Source organism: Trichechus manatus, unplaced genomic scaffold, assembly GCF_000243295.1.
Source record: "Trichechus manatus latirostris isolate Lorelei unplaced genomic scaffold, TriManLat1.0 scaffold00057, whole genome shotgun sequence".
In the NCBI taxonomy this organism is placed as follows: Eukaryota; Metazoa; Chordata; class Mammalia; order Sirenia; family Trichechidae; genus Trichechus; species Trichechus manatus.
Window position 1 is genome coordinate 11,979,114 of NW_004443993.1, and position 26,396 is coordinate 12,005,509.

Consider the following 26,396-nt stretch of genomic DNA (forward strand, 5'->3'; position numbering starts at 1 on the left):
AGTTCTTGGGTTTCGTTTTTTTTTTTAAAAAAACAAAACAAAAAACGGAGCTTCACGGTCAAGGCCAGGAAGAGGCCGCCCGGCCGACGCGGGTGAGGAGGTGCGGAAGTGTGTAGTGTGTAGAAAGAAAGATGTCCGTCCCCTGATAGCTATGAAATAAAAACCATCGGTTAAAAATACGAAGGAAAAATACGGAACGGGCTCCTCCGCGGCCTCGGGACGCGGCTCCGCGCCGGCGAGCTGGCCCCGGCTCGAGGCCCCCGAGCGCCGGGGCATCAGACCAGGTTGTACTCCTTGAGGTTGAGCTGCAGGATGGTGTCCTTGACGGCCGCGAACACGAAGCGGATGTTCTCCGTGTCGGTGGCGCAGGTGAAGTGCGAGTAGATGATCTTGTCGCTGTCGGGGTTCAGGTCCACGAACATCTTGAGGATGAACTCCCGAGCAGCCTGGGCGTCCCGCTGGGGCCCTGGGGGCAGGGGAGGGGTCAGGCCGGGCCCTCGGGGGGCTCCGAGACGCCGCCGCACAGCCGGTCCTGACCAACACCCACCCGCCCACCTGGTCCTGCCCACTCGCGCTGCGCGCCCAGGACCCACAGGGGCTGGGTGTCCACCACGCGCCCCCCAGAGCACTCTGCTCATGGTCGAGGCTCCGCTCTTGGCCCCCAGCCCCGGGGGGCTCCATCAGCACCGGGCAGGCTTTGCTCTCCGTCCCACCCGCCACCTCCGGGCGCTCAGCCCTGCTCACACGGGAAGCTCCCAGCCCTCGGCCCCCACTAGCTCCCTGTGCTGGACGTGCTGAGCAGCTGCCCCGACCTCCGAGGCAAAGAGCAAACACTCCGCCTCTGGTCCCGCTGCCCACAGCGGCCCCCTCCCCCCGACTCACTCCCCCCACACCCACCCCTCCCACCCATGTGCACACACGTCCAACGGGACACGTGGGCACACGCACACACACTATGCCTGCATGCACACCCATGCACGTGTGCCCTCACACCGCCCCCAGGCACTGTCACAATCCCCACCTCACGGGGGGACCCGAGGCCCCAGGAGGAGAGGCTCTGGTCCTGGGTCCCCTGGGGACTCTCGGAGGCCCTGATGCTCACCCGCCTGCAGACCCTGACGAGGCCCCTGCTCATGCTCCAGCCTGCCGTGGCCACCGGGCATTGTGTACCCACAATAATGGCCTGCAGGACCCTCCGCTCGGGGCCCTGGCATGTGATGCTCTCCTGCCCACCAGCGCAGACCTCCAGCACAGCCCCGCAGGCCTGCCCAGCCTCACCTGCCCCCAGCCCAAGCTCTGCCGTGTCCTCCGGCAGCTCCTGCTGATCCCGGCCAAGTGGCTATGGGGGCTGTGCAGGAAGATTCAGGGACCACCCAGCACACTGCTTTGCTCCAGTCAGACCTCCAGTCAGTTGGGAGGGGTCGGACGGTGGTCCTGGGGCATCCTTCAGTCTGCCCTGGGACCCCTCAGGCCTGCCCTCCGCTGCCCCCTGGCGGCTGTGGGCAGCAGCGCTCAGAGCCGCTGAGTGGGACCTGGGAGTCCTGAGTACCGGCCCCCGCCACGTGGCCGCCGACCCCCTGAGGCCCCGTGGCCTGGCGCCAAGCATGAGGGAGCCCCCACAGGAAGGCAAGGCTCCCAGAGGTGAAATCCAGCGCAGCCTCGGGGCTTCCCCTCCCTGGAAGCCCGATCCGCCTGACCCCGCGCCCTGAGCAGTGACAATAACGGCACTTAATGACGGCCACTGCGTGTGTCAGGCGCTCTCCTCGGGCCAGGCAGGGCGTCCTTGGAAAAGCCCACTGGGCTCCGGGTGGGGGCGCCCTCCCCTGGGTCCCTGCCCCGAGCACGGCCGCCCCCACCACCCCGCGGACCGACAGGTCATCACTGAGTCGAGGCCCCCCAGCGGGGCTCACCGTCGAACCCCGGGAAGTAGTCGACGAGGTGCGAGTGGAGGATCTTGTCCTCCAGCAAGTCCTTCTTGTTGAGGAAGAGGATCACGGAGGAGTTCTGGAACCAGGGGTAGGTGATAATGGTCCGGAAGAGGGCTTTGCTCTCCTCCATGCGGTTCTGGGGGCAGAAGGGGTGGGGGCCTCACTCACTGCAACCAGCCCCACATGCTGTGCTCCCGGAGGGGCCTGGGACACAACCAGGAGGGTCCCTTTCACCCGGCCCCGGCAGCCTCAGCTCCGTCCCCGAGGACATCGGCCAGTCAGCCCTGCCCCCACGTTCACCACCCACCCTCTGCCCCCACCAGCCTCCCTCAGAGGACGCCCACCTCGTTATCAGACTCCACCAGAACCTGGTCGTACTCGCTCAGGGCCACGAGGAACATGATGGACGTCACGTTCTCGAAGCAGTGGATCCATTTCCGCCGCTCCGACCGCTGCCCGCCGACGTCCACCATCCTGCAGGGGACGCAGGCGCACAGGGGACTCAGCACTCCTGACACTGGCTCTGCAGACAGGACCCGCCTTCTGCAAGCCCAGTGCAGTCAAGAGGTCCCCACTGCTGCGGGCTGAACTGTGTCCCCAAAATCTTACGCTCAAGTCCCAGCCCCTGGTACCTGCGAACATGACCTTGTTTGGAAACGGTCTTTGGAAATGGAATCAGCGAGGTTAACACAAGGTCGCACTGGAGTAAGCTGGGCCCTAACCCTGTGAGTGGCATCACGAAACATGAGAAGAGACAGACGGACAGACAGAGGCTCGGGGGAAGACGGCCATGTGACGATGAGGCAGACTGGAGTGACCCGGCCACAAGGAGCTCCAGCCAAGGAGTGCCTGGGACCACCAGGAGCTGGGAGAGACGAGGAAGAATCCCCCCGAGAGCCTCCAGACGCCCTGGAGCGGGACTGTGCCCTCCAGAGCTGGACCATCGTTTCTGCTCTGTAAACTGCCCAGCGTGACCCAGAGCTCGTGACAACAGAGGCGGCACCATGAATGGCGTGTGAGAGACACAGGAGAACGGACCACTCCCTCTGCCTCAACTCCTGGTAGGAGAACAGACCACTCCCCTGCCCCGTCCCCAGCTCCTCTGCCTCAAGTCCCCAGCCGTGGTTCCTAGGACCCTTCACCCCGCCCCACAGCACCAGGCTGTGGCGGGAAGTCCAGACCATCCCCCTCCACATGCCCCCCCCACCCAGAATGAATGCTGGAGCCCCCCATTTCATCTCCTGAGGCCTAGCCAGGAGCTACCACGCCCCTCAAATGCCCCCCGGCATCTGTCTCTGTGGCCGTCAGGGCCCGGATCACTCTGAGACTGGACCAGAGTCTTTATCAATCTCGGGGTCCCCTGAGTATGCCCAAGGCCTAGGGGATGAGTGCCCCCACCCAGCTATGAGGCCCCCCCGGGTACCTGAAGATAATGTTCTCCAGGTCAAAGGGGTACTCGATGATGCCGGTGGTGGGCACACGGACCCGCAGCACGTCCTGCTGGGTAGGCAGGTAGCCCAAGGTGGCGATGCGGTCCACATCGGTCAGGTAGCTGGAACGCAGGGCGGGGGATGGGGCTGCTCAGGCCGGTGCCTGCCCCCCAGCCACGCTGGCCTCCAAGACTGAGGGGGGCGTGAAACTCAGGGATCACTGGGGGATGGAAGGTGGCAACAGCCAGCTGGGCAGAGAGGGAGGCAGCAGGCCAGAATGTAATGGAATGTGCCAGAAGGGCACAAGGGCCCCCCCCACAGCGGGTACAAGCTCACCCAGCCAGTGCCCAGAAATTTCCCTTCTGCTCAGCAGAGGACCAGGCCCCACTGGGAGCCGGGCAGGGCTGGTGTGGGAGAGGCAGGCAAGGCCAAGGGGCTGGAACGGGAGGGTTTGCAGGTCACGGGTGAAGTGTCAGAGGGGTGAGGGGTTGGGGGACCTCTGGCAAGTTTGGGAGAGCCGCGCCCTGCAGCCGGGCACCGTCTTCACCAGGCAGCCACCTCCTGCCCCCCAGCCCGCGCCAGGCGGGGCCAAACTCACTACTTGGCAGAGTCAGAGAGCTGGTACTCGCGCCTTCGGTCATAGCACTCCTGGATCCCGGGGTCGTTCCACAGCGTCTTGATGGCGTTGACGTACTGGTGCTCGAATGTCGTCACCTTCTCCACATCCACCTCCCGGATCAGGAGGGCGTTGGCCTGCAAGGTGCAGGGAGGGCAGCAGTGAGCCTGGCAAATGGGGCCGCACCCCGTGGAGCGACAGGAACCTCACAGCTGGACCCCATCAGGGTCTCGGCCCAACCAGGCAGCGTCTCTCTGACCAAAGAGCCAGAGTCATGACTCAGGTTTCCCATGAATATTCACCCCGGAGAAGTGAAGGCCAGTGGTAGTAATCATTCCCCAATACGAGTCCCCCACAGTAAAACCTGCCAGTGAAGCAGCCTGTGGAGGAGAAAAGCCATGTGGACAATATGTCAACGAATGAGTCTGACTGTGTGCCAATAAAACTTTATCGACAAAAAACAAGTGGAGGGCCAGATTTGGCCCAGAGTCTGTAGTTTGCTGATCCCTGCTCTAGATGCTGCTAGAGATCTGTGGTCCCAATACGAACCTGCATGCCCAGAAAGTGCCACAGCTGGAACAGACTGTAGAGGGGAGACACACCAACGCCCAGAGGGCAAGATACTCACACAGACCACACACCCAGGACGGCTGGACCCCACCCCAACAACAGGCCCTGTAGGGATCCTGATCATTTGCGAACAAAGGATAAAGGGAAGACTCAAATTGGAGACATATTAGAAATCAGGCTTACTGGCCTTCTTAAGCCTTAAGTAAATGTGTTAATTTAAACATATTTGGACAAAAATGCATCCCATGCCAAGCTCCAGCCAGTTTACCAGTTACTGTCGAGTCAATTCTGACAGCAAGCAGCCCAAGAAAGCAGCTATCAATATCATTCCATTGATGGAAAGAGGAGACAGATGGTCAGAGTGGACCCGTGACTTTCAGGAGCCCCAGGAGCCGCCCTCCCCTGGGCCTCAAAGCCTGGGGCTCTCCTTGTTCATGTCCAAGCCCGCTCATGGCCCAGAGGCAGTTCTCTCACTGAACACCCTGACCTTAGGAGTCCAGCAACCACAGCACCACTTGGGTCGATACTGGGGGCGAGAGCCAGGAACCACACCCTCAGGCCCTGGCAACGCAGCGGCCTGTCGGGAGCTCACCTTGTTCTGCTCGTACTTGTACAGGATCTTCAGGGTCTCCATGGCCCGGATCATGGCCTGCATGGCCGTAAAGATGTTCTGGTAGACGAGCTTGGTGAAGCCCCGCTTGTCCTCCTCCGAGTAGCCGGAGCCATGGATGATCCGCATCTGCTTGATGAACGTGCTCTTCCCACTCTCGCCTGTGCCTGCAAGATGATGGAGGAGGGAAGTGAGGTCAAGGGCAGGGGCCGCAAGGGGCGCCCCTGGACCTGCCCATGTTTGCCAAGAAATCACCATGGCAAACAGTGCCCATCTGCCAGGTGCTGCATTAGTGTGCCCTGGGTGCCACTGTAGTGCATGCTGGGTGCTGCTTTAGTGTGCCCTGCGTGCCACTGTAGTGCACGCTGGGCACCGCTGTAGTGCACGGCGGGTGCTGCTTTAGTGTGCCCTGGGCACCGCTGTAGTGCACACTGGGTGCCGCTTTAGTGTACCCTGGGTGCCACTGTAGTGCACAAGGGCACTGCTGTAGTGCACGCTGGGTGCTCCTTTAGTGTACCCTGGGCGCCACTGTACTGCATGTGGGTGCCACTGTAGTGCATGGCGGGTGCTGCTTTAGTGCGTGCTGAGCAACCCACAGCAGTGCACTGACTCCTGCAGATGGGAAACCAAGCCATGGAGAGGTGGGGTTCCTTGCCCAGGGCTCTTGGCAGGCCAGTGCCAGCGCCTGGTTGTTAGCCGCCTCGCTGGCCCCCTCTGCTCTAGGAACGAAGGCTCTCAGAAAGCAGGGGCTGCTGGTTTGCCGGCCTGGCGCCTGGCCAAGGAGGGCGGGCGTCTGGCGCGTTTGGACGGTCGGCAGCTGCCCACTTTGCAAAGCTCTTTCCCGTGTTTTATCTCCACCATCCTCCCAGGTATGCCTGTTTTACACAGGAGAAACTGAGGCTCAGGGACATAAAGAGTGACATTGGCAAAGCATCTAGCCCAACAGGATAAGACCTGCTTAGTAAGCCCTAAGCTCCCATCCCTCCCAAGCGACCCACCCAGGGGCACAGGGCCAGGAAGTGAGTGACAGAGATGAAGTCCAGTGCAGCTCTTCTCAGTACGAAAACCAGCAATAGTACCACCAACGAGACTACTACCCATAGTAGATCAGCTGACCTTAAGTAAAGCAGATCACCCTCCATAGTGTGATGGGCCTGATACAGTCAGGTGTAGGCCTTAAAGGGAGGTTCCCCCAGGGAGAAGGATTCTGCCTCAAGGCTGTAACATCGACACGCTGTGGGGTTTCCAGCCTGCCACCTGAACTATGAATTTTGGACTTGCCAGCCCCCACAATCACATGAGCCAATTCCTTAAAAATCAATCAATCTCTATAGTTAATCCTGCTCCCTGGGGAAACTTCAGTTCTTGCTCTTAAGGCTTTCAACTGATTGGATCAGGCCCATCCACGTCATAGCGGGTAATCCGCCTTACTTACAGTTAACTGACGTCAATGTTCATCACGTGTTAGTCACACCTTGACAGGAACACCTAGACCAGCGTCTGACCACACAGCTGGGCACCAGGGCTAAGCCAGCCGCGGTGTGATGGATCACCTCTGGCTGGTCTTTCTTGCCAGTCTTGTAAGTGATTGGGTGGGACTGTGTGATAAGGTAACTGTGGCCCACCCAAGGGACTTCTCAGTTTTGCCATCCCACTGGGCTTGAAATAAGCACCACAGAGGCAGGAAAGAGATCTGACCACCACCGAGGAAGAACAGCCAGGAGTCAGCACGTCTTTTGGACCTGGGATCCCTGTGCTGAGAAGCTCCTGGAAGCAGGAGAGCGGGAGAGAGAGAGCTGTAACCCTGCAGACGGGGAGAGGTGGTGGCAGGAGAGACCCGGCAGCAGGAGATGGCGCTGTGGGCTTCCCGGCCCATGGAGAGAGAAAGCTGAGTGCCTCTGGGCAGAGGCCAAGTGCCAGGGAGAGGCGTGGCTGGGAAGAGGCTGTCCTGATGGAAGAACTGTATCCTGAGTGTTTCTGAGTGTGAACTGTAACCTGTTACTTCCCTAACAAACCCCATGATCGTGAGTATGGTCTGTGAGTTCCGTGTGGCCACTGCAATGAATTATGGAACCCAGCAGGGAAGCAGAGAGCACCGTGAGAGGGACGGTTGGTGTCAGAGTTGGTAAAGATAGCAGAGAGAGGAGGCACGTCTGACCCCCGCCTCACAGCTATCAGCCTGGGGCTGTTGATCTTGGTTCTCCTTCCCCCGGTGAAGTGAGAGGAGGTGGGACGTTGCCGCCCTGCCGTTTTTACATCAGCTGACGTAAAATTCCCTATCACAGAGGGAGAGCTGCTTGTCCGGGGGTAAGCACGTCTCTGGAGAGGAGACTGGGAGGATCGGTGCCCCGGATAGAGGGAATATAAACACAGATCTCACTGGCTCTGTCTCTCCAGAGAGCCCTGATGAATACAGCCTTCCCAGGAGTCCCTGGGGGTACAAATAGTTAATGTGCTCGGCTGCCAAATGGAAGGTTGGAGATTCGAGTCCACCCAGAAGTGCTTAAGAAGAAAGGCCTGGTGATCTACTTCAAAAAAACAGATGAACCAATGAGAAGCCTATGGATCCCAACAGGTCAATCCACAGCTGATCGGGCGGACGGCACAGGGCCGGGCAGTGGGCTCGCTCTGTTAGGACAGGGCTGGCTGGGCAGCAGCCAACAACAGCAATGGTATCAGCAGAGGTCAAACTCCACTTTTTCCAAGTAATTGACACTAATTTCTCCAAACCAGCACTGTGGGCATTCGGGACTGGGTCCTTCTCTGGGGTGGGCCATCCTGTGCACTACAGGGTGCTGAGCAGGATCCCTGGCCTCCACTTACTCGATGCCAGTAGCACCCTCTCCCCAGCAGTGACAAACACAAATGCCCCCAGACATTGCCCAGTGTCCCTTGGGGGATAGAATCGCCCCAGCTAAGGACCCCTGGTTTTGACAAAATACTATTACCCAGATGGCTCCCCGCTGGTTCATCCGGAAGTTTTTTTACCTGGAAATAGTAAAACAGGTACAGCTGTTTGCAGCCCGTCACCCAGAGCAGGGCAAGACCAGCTGTCTGCTATGAGACACAGCTGCGCTGCTCGGCCCCTCTGCTCACCAGGTCCCAGCGCACAGTCCCTCTGCCGCCAACACCTTGCTACAATATGGGGGAGCATGCCTCAGGCCTGCGGCGGGCCGGGGAGATCCACAAACACTGCCCGGCAGGCCAAGGAATGGCCTGGCAGCGCGGGTACACTCGGGGGGGGGGGGGGGTGGGACACAGCCGAGTGGCCGCGGGCCATGTGGAGGCCTAGACGGCCGAAGCGAGCAGGCTGCACTTTGCCCTGACTAGGAAGTGAGTGCCTTGAGCACTGTGCTCTTTTAAGAACTATCTTTACGGGCTCAAAAGGACAACAGCGACGCGAAAGGTTAGATACGCTTAGGGGGCAGTGAGTTGAGGTTAACGGGGGAGGAACAAGTCAGAAAAGGAGGGTGAGAAGGCCTGCACAGCTCGAAGAACGTGATCAGTGTCACTGAACGGTTCACGGAGAAACTGCTGAACTCGTGTATGTTTTCCTGTGTACACTGTCAACAACAACAACAAATTATTTAAAAAGAAATAGCAAGTAAGAGCTGAGTGCACGTTCCAAACGCAGGGGCGCGGGGCCTGGCTCCTGGCAGGGCTGCAGGCTGCGGTGAGCAGAGGCAGCGACTGCCTGGTTAATCATTGCCAGCCGTCCGCGCTGGCCTCTCGGAGCCTTGCTCTCGTTCCGTCCGGAGTGCCACCAATGACATCAAAGTTCAAAAGCAGCAGCCCTCTACCAACACGCCCGGCTCCAGGCCCAACGAGAAACCAGCGTCTCATCACCTGGGCCCAAGATGCACCATTTCAGCTACAAGTTCAAATTTCTTCCCAAATTCCTTACACCCTCAACACCTGGCCCTGCGACAGTGCCCGCGTATCTTCATGCCAAGGCCTGGGGGACCCCAGCCTCACCAGGGATTCACCGCAGACTGCATGGCACAAACGGTTAGGCACTGGGCTGATAACCAAAAGGCTGGCAGTACGAACCCGCCCAGAGGTGCCTCAGAAGAAAGGCCTGGCTACCTACCTGTGAAAGACTGAAAACCCTACAGAGTGCACTTACATTCTGACACATATGGGGTCGCCATGAGTCGGAGTCGACTAGACAGGAACTGCTTTGGTTTAGTTTTTGTTTTTGCAAGAGGCCGGGTGTGGTATCATGGAACAAGAGGCTTCTAGATACAAACTCCAGGGAAACAGTCACACACTTGCCTCAAGGGGCTCAGTACAAGAACGCTCTTTGTAACATTATTGGGAATAGGAGAAATTTGGGAGCAGCTTAAAACAAAATAATAAATACCAGTCAGTTCTCATCATTCGCCGTAGCTGGATTTCAACAGTTTACAATCTTGCGAAAGGCGCAGTGGTGGCGCAGTGGTTAAGCACTCAGCGGCTAACAGATAGGTCAGCGGTTTGAACCCACCAGTAGCTCCGCAGGAGAAAGACATGGCAGTCTGCTTCCATAAAGATTACCGCCTCAGAAGCCCTACAAGGCAGTTCTACTCTGTCCCATAGGGTCACTGAGTCGGAATTGACTTGATGGTAACGGGTTTGGTTTTGGGCCGTGTAGTCCCGCAAACACGGACCAGCCGCTCTGCGCGGGTGCATGTCTGCGAATGCCCCGCGAGTGGATAGGCAGGCTCGTGGAGAGGGACTCACGAATGCCGAGGATCGACTGCGCTTTATAGTCACGCCACCCGGGAAGTGAATGCGCAGCCCAGGTGGGGAGCCCTGCAGGTACTGGGCATTTTGCACGACCAATGCATGTGGTCCCCACGGCTCCTCTGTGGGTGGCTGCCACAACAACCCCAGGACAGAGAGGTAGAGATGAGGCTCGGGAAGGTGATGCTGCCAGCCCAGTGTGGCAAAGGGGGTGCTGAGCCCATCTAGCCCCACGCGGCTCCGGGCTCTGACCTGCCTGGCCTGCGGAGCCTCCCTCCCAGGCGAGAGGCAGGGCCTGCGGGTGGGCTCAAAAAGGAGGCGGCAAATAAGAGGCAGTAAGACTCCATTCGCCCTCGGGGAGACGACAGGGCTGGAGTGAGGACTAAGCAGCCAGATTACACGCGGGAGTCCCACAGGGCCCGGGACTCTGCAGGCAGAACAATCTGAGCAGCAACAGGCAGAGGTCACATGGGGACATCCCCATCTCAGACGGGCTCAGAGGGACTCTAAACCACAAACGTTGTCGCCCAGGAAGCTACCTGCCCAGGTGTCTCCAGGGCACCCCGGTTAGAGAACCAAGTGGAAGCCTGTTATGGACTGTACTGTGTCCCCCAAAACTACGTGTTGGAATCCTAACCCCTGTACCTGGATGTGAAGCCTGTTTGGGAACAGGGTTTTCTCTTGTTATGCTAATGAGGGCATATGGCGGTAGGGTGGGCCCTAACCTAATCCTTCTGCCTGGAGTCCTATCGAGGGGAGAACGCGCCCGCACAGGGGTTAGACGCCATGGGATGGTGGAGGCAGGCGCAAGCCCGGGAACTCCAAGGACTGCTGGCAGCTCCTAGACATCGGAAGGCAGTGGCGGTTCAGCGGTAGAATTCTCACCCTCCACACAGGAGACCCAGGTTCAATTCCCGGCTACCGCACCTCACGCGCAGTCGTCACCCCTCTGTCCGTGGGGGTCTGCGTGTTGCTGGGATGCTGAGCAGGTTCCAGTGGAGCTTCCAGGCTAAGATGGACCAGGAAGAAAGGCCTGGAGATCTACTTCTGAAAGTCAGCCAGTGAAAATCCTACAAATCCCAATGGTCCAATCCGCAATCGACGATGGGGATGGTGCAGGACTGGGCAGCGTTTCGTTCTGCTGTGCGTGGGGTCACCCTGAGTCAGGGCGAGGGGCCAACTCAACGGCAGCTAACAAGGCAACAACCAGAAGTTGAAAGAGACAAAGAAGGACCTTTCCCAACGGCTGATGCCTTGAATTCAGACTTCTGGCCCCCTGAACAGGGAGACACTGAAGTCACCCAGCAGCACTAGGGACCTGAGACGCAGGTCTGCCTCTACCTTCCAGGGGCGTCTCTGCGCCTGGCACCCCCGGGCGCGTGGTGGAGGCAGGCGGGCGGGCAGGAACCTCGACGGCCTCATCTGTAAACCCAGCACGCTGACACGTGCTGGGTAGCGGTCAGCTGTCGCCGCGGCCTCCGCCGTCCCTGCTGGAACAGCCAGGACACGTGCGGGAAGGGAGCAGTCACAGGACGCGGGCGCCGACACCACAGGGGCCACAGAAGGCCTGCTGCGCTCAGAAAGCAGCGAACAGCCGGTGCCGTGGGTGCGAGAAGGGCGCGGGGGCCTCCAATACCAGCAGAGAGCGCGACCTTGGGTCTGGTGGGCAGATCAAAGCGGCCAAGAAACGCACAAGGACAACGGCAGAGAACGGTGCTGTCCTCACTACGGTTCACGAGAGAAGCAGGCAGCGAGAGTGGGCGGAAAGGCCACTAAATCAGAGACCCCGCGGGCTGGCAGGCGGAGTCCCCCGCAGGACACCCCCTTAGAATCAGGAAGTGACAAGAGGCTGGACACCCAGGAGGCCCGAGAAGGTGGGAACGGCTGCCTGAAAGGTCAGAGGGTCCTCAAAGAGGTGGCGGCCGGGGTCACGCAGAAGTGCGTGTCAAACCCTGCCCATCTATCTGGTCTGCGGATGCAGGAACGTGGCGGGACAGGTCCCCAGACACGGGACCACGTGTCACGTCCTCACAATAGCACTGTCCCCTTGCCAGCTTTCTAACAAGCTCATGAGGCAAAGCAGACTGCCCGTGACTGACCTCCAAAGAAAAAAAGCAAGCCAGCTGCTGTCAGGCCGACCGACCCCCACGCGCAGCACCCAGCACGTGTCAGGGTCACCTGCACTCCATACAGCATCCGTGGCTGTGCCCTTTCAGACGCAGATTGCCAGGCCTTTCTTATGCGGCACCTCTGAGGAGGTTCAAACCACCAACCTTTCAGTTAGCAGCCGAGTGCTTGACCTCTTGGCACCACCCAGGGACCACCCTCCAAGAGAAGCATGAAGGACCGCCTGTGGGTAAGGGACTGACTGTCCCGTCTGCCAGCGACATGGGACTCTCAGTGTTCAGACTGACAGGTGGTCCCTCTACCTGGGGAAACCACCTCTTTAGCAGACAGAGAGGGTGGGAGGGCAGAAACGGACGTGACAGTGGCACGCTGCCCCTCATGTTACGCGTGCCCTTGGCCAGTACCCGCCAGAGCAAGGAGCGCCAGAGCACCATCGGCCATGGTGCGGGAAGCCGGGCCAGGCCCAGTTGGCTGGGGCTCAGCGTTCTGCCCCTGCTGAGCGCGGCCGCCAGAGCAGGGCAGGAGGGTGGCGGAGGCTCTGGCTGGCATCCGAGGCAGCCACGGCAGCCCAGGTTTGGTGGCTGGCTGCCAGCTGTGCTCCTGAAGACCTGGCCCAGCCCCTGGTCAGACCGCGCCCTCTCTCCCTGCGCCAGCCCAGCCCGGCCACCTCTCTGCACATAGTGCCCGGGGCCGGGACACAGGCCGCGTGGGAATCTCCACCCGGGCCCCCACGCCTCCACGCTGTGCACCAAGGGGAGGCTCCAGACACGAGCCTGGCCTGGGACTCAGTTGCCGGCCCACTGGGAACTGGCTGTCCCCGATCGCCGCTGGGCTCCGCACCAGGATGCAGGCCGTTTCAGCGCTCTGGCACCACTTCCAACATCCACTGCCCCGACTGGGTCCTCCTTCCCAAACAGCAGACGCCCTCTCCAGAGACTCAAACTCACATTTTCCAAGAGCCCCCAGCCCTCCCAGTCACCCCTACGAGGCCCTCTTTCCCTTTTCCCCAGCACGGCCACCTGTAGCTGACCCCCCACTTGCACAGTGGGTAGGTCCCAGGTTCCCCAGCCACCCCCAACAGTGGGACGTCACCTCCCAGGGCAGGGAGGCTGTCTGGCTCCCCCACCTCACGCCCCAAGCTGCTAGCACAACACCTGGCACAGAGGACACAATGTTTTGTGAATGAACAAATGGACGGACCTGGCACCCATCCTCGGTCCCTGCCCGCGAGGTGGGTGTCACTGCTCCTCTCCCACCTCCTGCCACTCTGAGGATGAGGACCTCGTCCCTAACCCTGGAACAGGCCAGGGGCCCCGCCTGGCCACAGGACCACAGCAAGTCACGGCCGCTCTGTGGCCTGAGACTGCGTCCGGGGAACGGGGCAGGATGCCAGCGGGGCTGAGCGGCCTGAGCGGCCTGGGCGGCCTGGGGGCACGGAGGAGTCGCGCAACGCTCACCATGGGTGGGGGCTCAAGTGTCACGGCAGCGGAGCCGAGCTTAAGGAGAGGAAGGGAAGCGGGAGGCACTGGGGCAGAACTAGAAGACCGCTGTCCCCGCCTTGCCCACTGGGCCACGGTCTAGACACGCCGGGAGGGATGACTTCTGAGCCAGGCAGCTGCAGAGGTCCCGAGGGGGGCGGGTCGGAGCAGCAGGCGCTTGGAGGGCTGGCTCTTACAGCCCAATGTCTGTCTCAGGACACAGCGACCACAGACCCATAACCCCGGCGGGGAGGGTGAGGACACGTGACTCAGAGCCAAAGGGCTTAGGCTGCATCTGGCTGCGGGCCGCCAGGCCCCCTCCGGGCCGTGGCTGTGTGCTGGGGTGACGAGGCCATCTGCCCCCATGACCATGGGAGCTGGGAGGGCACACCCGAGACACCCCCAGAGCCACGGGGGTCACGCTGGGAACTGATGACCACTGGTCGGTGCCAGTGGACACGCAGCCTCGGAGGGCCAGGCCAGTGTGATACCGTGTGCAGGCGTGTGGATGTCTGCGTGTGTACGCGTGCGTGTGCCATGCACACTGCGTGCTGTGTGCCTGCATGTGTGTGTGTGTGTGCCTGTGCTGTGTCACTGCGTGTGTACGTGTGCCTGCATGAACAATGTGTGCAGTTGCGCGCGTGTGTGTGTGGGGGGTGTGTTTGTGTGTGCACACGTGTACATGAAGTGGGTGGGCATGCGATCACGTGGGTGTGTGCCCGCATGTATGTGTTTGTGGGGGTGTGTGTTTGGTGCACACACATGTATGTGGATGCGTGTGTACCTGTGTGCATGTGACCTCAATGGAAACACAGCCCAAAGACCTCACACGGCTGAGGATCACAAGCTGTGTCAGCAAGTTCAGGATCAAAGACGGGCACGGACTTTACGGCCAGGCGGCCGAGAAAGCGCAAAACCCTCTGACGGCGACAGCGGTGTCTGTCCGGCTTTACGGTTTACACGCTGCCGCCTGCACATCTCACCTCGCTGAGCGCTCGGGAGCCCTGGGGGAAACTGCTGCTGCAGCGCCCAGGGGACAGGGAGGACACTAGGCTCAGAGAGGTGAAGCCGTGGCCTGAGGTCACACAGCGGTGCCTGTCAGAGCAGAGCTGACTCGGGTCTTCTGGCTACACGAGGACTCCTCGTTTCTAGCACCCCAGGACGGTGGTCTCCCCCTGTTCCGCTGCTACCAGCGCTTGGGTCTCAGCCGGCACAGCAGGCCGGACAAAGGCCCTCGGCAGCCTCGGAGCCCTGGAAAGCAGAGGCAGTGAAGGGCACCTGGCCGACACGGTTCGAGGAAGAGTGGCCGCAACCTCTGTCCCGTGGGTGAAAGGCGAGGGCAGCAATAAGACGAACCTCTGGACTCTGCCGAGTAATCTTATCACCGCGCCAGAGGCAAAGTCTGCGGGGTGTGGGCGGCAGGGCCCGGAGGTGGTGCAGACACGTCCACGCCTCGGCGCCCAGCCACGCTGCCCCATTGTGACCAGGGCGCCATGCACACCGGCCGAGGTGGGGATGTCTGCCTCCACCGGGCTCCATGGGTGTCAGTCATTCAGCATGTTTCTTGAGGCTCTCAACCTTGTCCCCACACACTGTGGTCTGATCACAGTCCCTCCTGAAGCCACTCTCCACGGCCATGCCGCACAGAGACCCAGGGGGACCTGGGTGAGCCTGAGTCCTGCCCAATCCACCACCTGCACCACGCCCCCTGGCCCACGGTGCCCTGCACGACCTGCCCCGTCCCCTCCCTGCCTTCCCCTCCTCCCCTCTTCCCCTCGCTCACTCTGCTGCAGCCACACAGGCCTCCTCACTGTTCCTCCAACTCGCCAGGCCCAGTGCTGCCCCAGGGCCTTTGCACAGGCTGTGCCCTGTTTGGAACCCTTCCTCTTGGCTTTAGAAGGACAGCCATCTCATCTGCCATACAGGCCTCAGCTCAAACGTCGCCTTCTCAGAACGGCCATCTTTGGCCACCCAAAAAGTAAGCTGTCCTTCCCCAACACACACGCCTTGTTCTATTTTCTTCACACAGTCCTACCTAAACCTTAGTTACTTTTTTACTGGTTTATCGTCAGTTCCTCCTCTCCTCTGGATTGCTCTGTGTTCCCCAAGCCCAGCTCAGTGCCTGGCATATTTGTTGTGGTCGTTGTTAGCTGCTGTCGAGTTGTCCCCCGACTCGTGGTGACCCCGTGCACAACGGAACGGAACGCTCTCGGTCCTGCGCCATCCCCATGATCAGTTGCGGATCAGACCACTGCAATCTCTAGGGTTTTCACTGGCTGATTTTCAGAAGTCGATCACCAGGCCTTTCTTCCTAGTCTTCTCAGCCTAGAAGCTCCACTGCGACCTGTTCAGCATCACAGCAACACACAAGCCTCCAATGACAGATGGGTGGTGGCTGCATATGAGGTGCATTGGCTAGAAACAAACCCAGGTCACACGGTACGGGTGTGAATAAGTATTCGTTGACTAGGTTTAAAGATTAGCTGCCTGAGCAAGCTGTGGAGACCTGTGAGTGCAGGAGCTGGGCGCCCACAGCGAGAATGGGGATGAAGCCCTGGCCTGCCCAGTTCAGCCATGTCATGAGGCTCGGATGAGAGCCGCAACGTGGGAGGGGGAGGAGCAGAGTCCCCAGAAGCCTCAGACCTGGCTTTCCACCCACCCCCCGACCCCCATGGGGCCTCCAGTGAGGGCTCTGAACTGCCACCGTCTGGTCCCTTCCAACTCCAACCCCAAATGAGGCCTCCGGGCAAAGGGCACAGAAGCGGGAAGGGTGGTTTCCACCAGTTCATTCAATGGTGTTCACTGCACACCACTATACCAAGCCCTATCCAGGCACTGGGGAGCCGAGAAGGTACCACAACAGCCAGAGCTATGTAGGCTGATCTCGGGGGATGTCTGCTGTGGGACCGGGACATCCTGCTCAGTGGTGGAGGGGACCGCCACCAATGGGTGTGGACACCACGAGGAATAACAATAATGATGGTCATGTCCTTGCCATGAGACCAGAAGAGCTGGATGGTGTGTGGCTACCATTACTGAATGTTTTAGTAAAAAATTCTATAGAAGAATCCTGATCAAAAGGGGGAATATGCAGAAAAAAAGTCCAAATTCTCATGGAATCCAGGCTTTCTGGAGTCATCAAAGCTGGAAGAACTTCCAAAACTACTGCCGTGAGATAATCTTTAAACCTTAAACCTCAAACCAAAAATATCCCTGAAGTCTTCTTTAAACCAAATAACAGTTCAGGTTAATGAGTAAAGAATGCCTGTTTTAAGCCCTGTGCTCCTCTAAAGAACTATCTACAGGAACCCCTGCCTCCTCTACCTTGAGACCAGAAGAACTAGATGGTGCCCAGCTACCACTACTGAACCTTCTCATCAGGAACACAACAGATGAATCCTGATGAAAAGGGAGAAAAATGAGGAAGAGAATTTCAAATTCTTAAAGAATGTAGACTTACTGGACCTATTGAAGCTGGAGGAGTCCCCAAGACCATGGCCCTGAGATACTCTTCAAACTTGGGATTGAAATTATCTCCTACAGTCACCTTTAAACTAAGTAACACTTTAGCCCAAAGAGTAAAGACTGTCACCCTTGAGTACTGCATTTCTTTAAAAGAAAAACCAAAATCATCTACATAAGACCAAAGGCTCAACAGCTATTGTAAAGCATAGACGAGAAGATTGGGGGGCAGGCAGATTAAGCAAATGGAAGCAACTAGAACAGAAATAACGGGAATGTTGACACAATGTGAAGAACGTAACAATTGTCACTGATCATTATGTCTAGAAATTGTGGAACGAGCACCGGTTTTGCTGCGTAGATTTTCACCCAAAATAAAATTAAAAAAAAAAAAAGAACTGTCTATACGGGATCAAATTGACAACAGCAACTCGAAAGGTTAGACAGGAAGCTTAGGGGGCAGTGAGTTTATGTTAATGGGGGAGGAACAACTCGGAACAGGTGGGTGAGGATGGTTGCACAACTCGAAGAATGGAATCAGTGTCACTGAGTTGTTCATGCTGAAGTTGCTGAAATGGTGTATGTTCTGCTGTGTACAATTTCAACAATAAAAAATAAAAGAAAAACTCAAAAAAACAAAAAGATGATGACGGCAGTGACAATGGTGACGCTGGCGATGGCGCTCCCCCGCTGGACAACCTCCCACGCACATCGCCCCGCTAAATCCTCACAATGATCCTAAAATGTCTAATTATTTCCATTTAACAGGAGGGAAAACTGAGGCTCAGGGAGGCAGATAACACAGTATAAAGAGCACCTGACTCTGAGGCTGGCTGGGGAGAAACCAGACCCCTCCACCTACCAGCTTGGTGCCTCTTGGGCCTTGGGGTCCTCATGCACATGCTGGGGAGGGCAGCGCCCCCCTCCCAGGGTGTTCCAAGCACTCTGAAGTGAGAATTTATGCAAAGCAAAAAATCACTGCTGTTTCGTGCTACGACTCTTCACTAGCACCATCTCATGCAATCGTACAAGCCCCTAGGGGAGGGGCATCGTTCCCATTTGACAGATGGGAAAACCGAGGCTTATAGACTTGAGGTAACTGGCTGGCTGCACCACGCTGGCTCCGCACCCCCAGGCCACAGGGGACAGAGAGGAGGGCAGCTGGCAAGGGGCACAGCTCTGAGCCGTCCCTTAGCACCCCATCTTTCCAGGGGGTCCTCAGCCTCTCCACACACCCAGGAGCGGGGAGCGTGCCCCAGGCCAGCTTGTGAACACTCCTGGAAGATGGGCGTGGGGAGCCCCAGGGGACTTCATTCAACTTCCTGATATGTGAATCCAGTAAGTGAAGTCACTCAGCAAACCTTCTGGAAGGCCTGAGACCCACAGGGCCCTAAGCTGCCTGTCATGGGACTGCCTCCGGGGGAGGGGCATCCGGGGCCCCCAGCCAGGCAAAAGCTAACTGGAGGCCCATGGGAAGGGAAATGGGGCGTTCATAAGAGGTGCAGGTCAGGAGTCCTCACCCAGGGGCGATTCTTCCCCCATGGGACATGGGGTGATGTGGGGACATCTGTGGTTGTGACAACTGGATGAGGTGCTACTGGCATCGAGTGGGTGGAGGCCAGGGATGCTGCTCAACACCCTACAGTGCGCAGGACGGCCCACCCCAGAGAAGAATCCAGCCTCCACGTCAGCAGCGCTGAAGGGGAGGGACCCTGTTGAAGATGCACCGTGGAGCAGATTCCAGGGAGGGACCCACTCACAGAAGGATTCTAGTGGGGCTCCCACTGTGTGTCCTCCAGCTGGCATTCGGTGGGTGCTCATCCTGGCTGAACACTCCACATCGGTCACCACCGATTCCTCAATCCCTGCCTTTTGTTTGACAGATAGAGAAACTGAGGCACAGGCCTGAAACCACACACCAGCAAGTGGCAGCTGTGGCCTCTGATCCTCTATGGTCTCCACGTCCAGGTCCCGGCCCACCCCACCACACAACACTGCCCAGGGGGCCCGGGATGACGCCCAGGGCCAAGGAGGGGCTGGAACTCTCCCCCCATTTGTGCTTCAGGAGCAGCCCGGCATCGAGGAGTGGGCAGACTGGACTAGAAGAATCCAGACCAAATCACCAGCTGCCGTGGAGGCAGCCCTGACTCCTGGTGGCCCCGAGTGTCAGAGGACTGCCCTCCGTCGGGTTTTCGGTGGCTGGGTTTTGGGGAGTCATCTCCAGGCCTTTCTTCCTGGGCACCTCTGGATGGACTCAAACCTCCAACCTTTCAGTTAGCAGCCGAGTGTGTGGATTGTTTGCACCACCCAGGGACTCCATCACCACCTTCCAGTGGCTGCAAACGCAGGCCGAGCCAGCAGCCCCGAGGTGGCGGGTCCCAGTTCTGTAAGGAGTCTTGATTTCAGCCAAACAAAATCCCACATGTGTGCGTTTCCAAAGCCTGCGGCCGCCCCAGCTCTTACAGGGCTCACTGTCCTCAGTTCACAGCCAAAGGCGCCGAGCTCTGGGACAGCAAACGCCAGAGCCCGCAGGGAGGGGCTCCTGAGTCTAAACCACACGGCCCCACCCCACCCCCCCATGCCCACCGGGGCTTCTTCGCCACACACCGCTCCAAATCCCCAGCTCCCCAGGGCTGCCAACAGGGCCTCTAGGAGCGCAGCTCCACCACAAAAGCAGAAAGTGAAACCGGGTGTGGTTGAGGAGGCGGAGCAAGTACTTCCTCCACTCCAACCACGGCGACCGCCGGGGAGGGCAGGCCAGGGCAGGCGACGGGCAGCAAGCAGGGCAGGAGCACAACCACGGCAGAAAGGCCCCCATCACTGTCCGGGAGCCCCCGGCGGCCCCCGGAGCCTGAACAACACCTGAGCTCTCTGCAAACACACACCGTCCTCCTGGGGATCATTTCAGGGCTGGTGCAAGCAGCTTGCCCTCGGCTGCTAACCTAAAGATTGGCGGTTCGAACCCACCCAGCAGCGCTGCAAAAGGAAGGCCTGGCAATCTGCTTCTGTAAAGATTACAGCCAAGAAAATCCTGTGGAGCAGTTAGTTCTACTCTGTCACATAGGGTCGCCATTAGTCAGAACTGACTAGACGGCAATAGGTTTGGTTTGGTTTGGGCCACGAGCTCAGGAAAAGGGAGAACGAACGGCACCCTAAGCACACAGCTTCCTGGGGTCCCCCTCCTGGGACATACAGGGTGAGAAGAGGGTTGAATCGTCCTGGCCTCCTGCCTGCAAATTTCTGCACTGCCTTCAGGGACCGGGCCCTGAGAACGCAGCCCCTTCAAGCAAAACCACAAATAAAATTAATCAGGATGAGTCCTGGGGTGAGTCATTGGCCTTCCACAGCCCCAGGCTCTGGCTCAGGGACTTAGGGGTGCACATGAGGCTCTGCGAGGGTGCGTCCTCTCTTGAGGTCCGTGGGGGATATGACATGGAGACTTTGCCAGTGTCCGTGGCCACACTACGCGCCCCCAAAGTGCTCAGGGGCCACGCCCTTCCTGTCCTCCGACTGGTCACACCCTGCACGGATTCCCTGTCCTGTCAGAGCCTGTGGGGGGCCTGTGGAGGCCAGACAGGAAGCCTCCAGAACTAACCACGGAGCTCTATTTAGAAATCCTGGAGTCACTCTGCTCGGCTGTGCACAGGGGCACTGAGACCCCAGGACCGGGGATGTCCAGAGAAATCCTGATTTTAAAACAACAGACTGAACGCATCAAGGGCCTCCTCCGTAAATGCACGGATCACCCAGGTCTCCCGACTCCGGTAGCTACAAACTGGGTCTTCAGCCCCTGGGGGCCCCGGAATACTCGATTGTAAAATGGGAGAACAATGCTGAGCTCTTGGGAAGGCGGGGAGGATGGGAGGGCGACAGCGGCATGGCGCGCAGCACGGTGGCTGGTATGGCGCACACAGCAAATGACAGTACAAGCTGCTCGCGTCCCCATCAGTGGCTACTGTTACCGCGAGACGAGCAGAGGACGTAGACAGGAGTCATATGCGTGTTGTTAGCTGCTGTGCGGCGGGCCCCCCGCTCAAAGCTACCCCATGTGTGTCCGAGCAGCACTGGGCCCTAGGGTTTTCCTGGCTGCAATCTTTACAGAAGTAGATTGCCAGGCCTTTCTTCTGCAGTACCACTGGGTAAGTTCGAAGCACCAATCTGATTACAAACCACTCGCTCCACCCCAGGCTTCTAATATACAGTAAAACCTGTGAAAGGCGGAAACCTGTCAGAGAAGGGGAACTCAAAGATGTTCCACTAATAGGGATAGAAAAGTGGTCAGACTGCACCCTATCAAAGGTGGAAAACTTGCAAGACCCGGGAAAACCAGGCAGTCCCATCGCATTGCGGCTCTCGCAGGTTTCACTGTGTATGTCGTTACTGTGTGCCCTCAAGTCAATTCCAACTCATAGCGACCCTATAGGACAGAGTAGAACTGCCCCATCGGGTTTCCCAGGCTGAAATCTTTACAGGAGCAGATCGCCAGGTCTTTTCTCCCATAGCTGCTGGTGGGTTTGAACCGCTGACTTTTTGGTTAGCAGCTGAGTGCGTAACCATTACGCCAGCAGGGCTCCTTCCTAATATGTACATGCCTATATATACTGCCTACTGAATACATGGAGTCCCTGGGTGGGGCCAACGGTGAACATGCTTGGGTGCTAACTGAAAGGTTGGCGGTTCAAGCCCACTCAGAGATACCTCGCAAGAAAGGCTTGGCGATCTACTAAAAAAATCATCCACTGAAAACTCTATGGAGCACAGTTCTCCCCTCACACACATGGGGTCACCATGAATCAGAATCAACCCGACGGCAGCTGGGTTTCTTACTGGATTCATACATACACACACGGAGACAGCTTTGGACTCTACAGACAAAAATATTCACTGTTCAAGCATCCGTGAAACGTGACAAATTGATTTGCATGCATTAAACACCAGCTTTTCAGTGAGCATTTTATATTGTGTACCACTGTACTGTACGAAGAAGCCCTGGTGGCGCAGTGCTTAAGCGCTTGGCTGCTAACTGAAAGGTCGGTGGTTCAAACCCACGAGCCACTCCTAGGGAGAAAGCTGCTCCAGCCTTGGACACCCTACGGGGCAGTTCTCCTCTGTCCTACAGGGTCGCTGTGAGTCGGAACAGACTAGACATCAACAGGTTTTTTGGCGTGGTGTGAGGGTGGTTCTTTCTGGGGGTGATTCTGCCCCCCAGGGGACATTGGTTGATGTCTGGGGACATTTGTGGTTGTCATGACTGGGGGACTGCTACTGGCATGGAGTGGGCGGAGGCCAGGGATGCTTCTCAACACCCTATAGTGCGCAGGCCGGCCCCACTCCAGAGAAGGATCCAGGCCCCATGTCAGCAGTGCCAGGCGGGGGTGGGGAACGCTACCCTACAGAAAAAGAGACTCACATTTCAGGAGTAAAAAGCAACTTTTCACGGGCACTACAGAGGCAGCCGGGAAGGAAGAGCCTGCGCAGACCACAAACAGGACCAGACTCCAGAGCCAGCCTCGCCAGAAATAGGCTCTGGGACCCCCATTGGGTCACTGTCCCCCACCACCGGGAAAGTGGCATTAAAAATCCCCACCAGGCTGCCCTCCTGGGCCCCACAGTCTAATAGGGGGAGAGATGAGGACCAAATAAACTGCAATTAATATGGTCAGCCTAATGGGGCATTGATGGTTCAGGGGTGCAATTCTCCCCTTCCATGCAGGGGCCCGGCCAATGCATCTCATGCACAGCCACCACCCGTCTGCCAGTGGGGGCTTGCAGGTTGCTACGATGATGAACAGGTTTCAGCAGAGCTTTCAGACTAAGACAGACTAGGAAGAAAGGCCTGGAGAACAACTTCTGAAAATCAGCCAGTGAAAACCCTATGGATCACAATGGTCCCATCCACAACCAAGCTACCCCACAGGTGCCTGCAGCTCTGGGAGGTGGTGGACGAAGGACAGCATGGGCCAGGCTGCTTCAAGCGACCATAACAAGCCCCACCTGGTCACAAACACTGGCGTCAAAGCCGCTCACTAAGCAGCCTGGCTTCCTGGAGGCTGGAGGTGGGGGCCAGGACTGTGCGCCAAAGGGGTGAGCCCCACTGCAACCCCACAAAGGAGCCACGTGGGTGCTAACCCAGGAGTCTTCCCTCCTTGGAGCTCCAGGAGCCGGAAGCAGTTGAGCTCCGGCCTGCAGGGGAGGGGGAGGAAAGAATTCCAGGAAAAAGCAAGGCCTGGCTCCTGCTCCAGTGCGCAGGGGACTCTGTGGCCTCAACGCGGAGGTCCCCAACGCCCGTTTGCTACAGAAATGGAGCCCAACAGCTCCCCCAAGCTGGGCCAACCTCCGTGCAACCCTCAAGGTTCTCCCTGCAAAATGGGGACCATCACTCCTCCACGGCCCACTTCCTGGGAGTGGGATAACTTCCTGGAAGCAGGTGGTGCAAAGAGTTAACACACTCGGCTGCCAGTTGGAAGGCTGGAGGTTTGAGTCCAACCAGAGGCACCTTGAAAGAAAGGCCTGGTGATCTGCTCCTGAAAGATCAGCCGCTGAAAACCCTATGGAGCACAGTACTACGCTGACACACACGGGGTCCTATGAGTCAGGGGGTTAACTCACAGCAATTGCTCTTAAGCAGGGGAAGGGCTGAGTTCCCTGCCCTGCACCCTCCAGCCCCACCCCCTGGACCTCTGGGCATTAAAATCCAGCAAGGGGTCCTCAATCTGGGATACAATGTATTTCAGATGTGAATTTTTCAGACAGTGAGGGATCACAGGTTCCCTTTGAGTCCCAAGAAGTGACATCACCACAGGGATCAACCCTCAGGGCTCAGTCCCAAGGCACCTCCTCCAGGAAGCCCTCCCAACCCCACAGCACACTGCTTGCACCTCTGATGGGCATTGACACCTGTCTTCCTTGCCTCCCTGAGTGACGCAAAAGGTCAGTGGTTCAAACTCACCCAGAGGCTGCCCCGGAGAAAGACCTGGCAATCTGCTCCTGTAAAGATTGCTGTCGTTGTTGTTAGGTGCCCTCAACTCATAGCAATCCCATGTGTTAGAGTGGAACTGCTCCATACGGGTTTCTTGCCTGTAATCTTTACAGAAGCAGATCATCAGGCCTTTCTTCCGCAGTGCCATTGGTAAGTCTGAACCACTAACCTTTAGCTTGGTAGTCAAGCACAAACTGAAAGGTTATAAAGTAGGCCTTCCTTAAGGACGTCAGCCTGAAAAACTCCACGAGGTAGTTCTACTGTCACATGGGGTCACTATGACTAGAAGGCCCCATAGGGTCGCTGTGACTGGAAGCCCACATGGGGTCGCTATGACCGGAAGGCTGACTCAGCGGCGCCCAGCAGCAGCATTTGCTGAACACCTTCTCTCTAGCCCAGGTGGGGAGGGGGCAGGAGGGTCACCGAGGGCAGAAGAAACAAAGCCTCCACTAAGACCTGCCAACTTCCCAGTGGCCAGCCAGCAAGGCGCTCGTTCACCATCAGATACAGCTCCTCCAAACCGCGGCCACCATCCTCCAATGCACTCCCCTCCCTGACGCCCCCTCCTCCCTCCCTCGGCCGTGACAGCCACCTTGGAGCGGCAGGCACCATTCCCAAGTGGCCCCAAGGTTCCGGAGCTAAACTAGGGGGCGAGGGCTTCTGTTGTGTAAACGACCTTCCTGCCTGCCTTTGACGGCAAAGGCAGGTCCTTCAACAGCCCTTATTTGGGGTGACAACACTCTGCAGACAGCCTGGCCAACTTGCTACCTGTAACAGGTGAGCCTCAGGGAAAGGAAGCCCTGGACATGGATCTTCCCCCCCCGAGAAGGAGGACCAGGGAGGACACGGGCGGGGGTCTGACTAGCTGGCTCCACACCCCAGCTCCCCCCAAGACTTTAAGAAAAGGAGGTTGAGGGTGCAGGCTGGCAAACGAGTTGGCCCATTCTGAAAACTCCCAGAGGTGCCTTCAGGTATCAGCCCCGCCCCCCAGCCTCCAGCCAAAACAGGGAAACCCCAAGAAGAGAGGAAAGCTTTCCTCACACCCTGCAGGGGGAGATTTTTCCTGGAGAGGGAGTGGAGGCAGGGGAATGGCTTTGAAGTGGAGGGGGCGCAGAGGTATCTGGAGGGGGACGGGCCCTGTGTGTAGGGGACAGGGCTCCACGTGGTGCGGAAGAGTCCAGCCGGGATCCTGGGGGTTGAGGGGTGAGTCACGTGGATTATGGCCCTTCAGTGGTGTTGCGGGGGGCACCCAGAGAGCCAGCCCTGTGCGTACAGAGAGCTCATCCTGGGAGAAGAGGCAGGGCTGACCCCAGAAGGTCCTGGGGGCGCAGCCTGGCCAGCTGAGGCAGGGGGCTGACCCCGGAAGGTCTGGGGGTACACCCTAACCAGCAGAAGCAGGCTGGCCCCAGACGGTTTGGGGGTGCACCCTGACCAGCAGAGGCAGGCTGGCTTTGGAGGGTTTGGGGATGCACCCTGGCCAACAGGAGCAAGGCTGACCCTGGAAGGTTTGGGGATGCACCCTGGTCAGGAGGCAGGCTGCCCCAAAGGGCTTGGGAGCACACACTTGCCTGGAGAGGTAGGGCTGACCCCGGAAGATTTGGGGGTGCACCCTGGCCAGCGGAGGCAGGGATGTCCTGGGGGTCCTGGGGGTCCAGCCTGACATGGGACTCTGGAGTGCGCCCTGGCCAGCAGAGGCAGGGCTGGCCCCAGAGGTTTGGGGGCACACTCTGGTCAGGAGGCTGGCTGGCCCCAGGGGGTCTGGGGATGTACCCTGGCCAGCAGAAGTAGGGCCGATCCCAGAAGACTTGGGGGTGCACCGTGACCAGTGGGGGCAGGGCTGACCCCAGGTGTGCTGGAAGCCCATCCTGATCGTGGGATCCTTGGGTGCACCCTGGCCAGCAGAGGCAGGGATGGCCTAGGAGGGATTCGGGGGCACACCCTGGCCAGCAGAGGCAGGCTGCCCTGGAGATTTGGGATGCACCCTGGCCAAGAGGAAGGCTGCTCCGGAGGTTTGGGGCGCAATCTGGCTAAAGAGAAAGCTGCCCCGGAGGTTTGGAGCACACCCTGACTAGGACGCAGGCTGCCCTGGCGGTTTTGGGGACGCACTCTAGCCAGCAGAAGTAGGCTGCCTTGGAGGTTTGGGGCGCACTCTGGCCAGGAGGCAGGCTGCCCCGGAGGTTTTGGGGAGCAACCTGGCCAGCAGTCAGGCTGCCCCGCAGGTTTGGGGCGCACCCTGGCCAGCAGGCAGGCTGCCCCAGAGGTTTGGGGCGCACCCTGGCCAGCAGGGAGGCTGGCCAGGGCAGCAGCGTACGGACAGGCCCGGCCGCCCCACTCACCAAGCAGCAGCAGCTTGAGCTCACGCCGGGCGTCGCGCTTGTCCCGCCGCAGCTGCTTCTCGATCTCGGCGTTGATCCGTTTGGATTCCTTCACCTCATCGCTCAGGCAACACGCCATCATGGACTCCAGAGTCA

General features: G+C 58.7%; 1 protein-coding gene across 1 annotated transcript; it reads right to left on the reverse strand.

Annotated features, from left to right (window-relative positions):
* Positions 1 to 26,388, reverse strand: GNA11 (G protein subunit alpha 11). The gene is made up of 7 exons (XM_004378482.2): positions 26,262 to 26,388; positions 5,137 to 5,321; positions 3,957 to 4,111; positions 3,352 to 3,480; positions 2,273 to 2,402; positions 1,911 to 2,064; positions 1 to 466 (listed from the first exon to the last, which is right to left on the reverse strand). The coding sequence occupies exons 1-7, from the start codon at positions 26,380 to 26,382 to the stop codon at positions 276 to 278; spliced, it is 1,065 nt and encodes a 354-aa protein (XP_004378539.1). The 5' UTR covers positions 26,383 to 26,388; the 3' UTR covers positions 1 to 275.
* Positions 26,389 to 26,396: the final 8 nt, after the last annotated feature.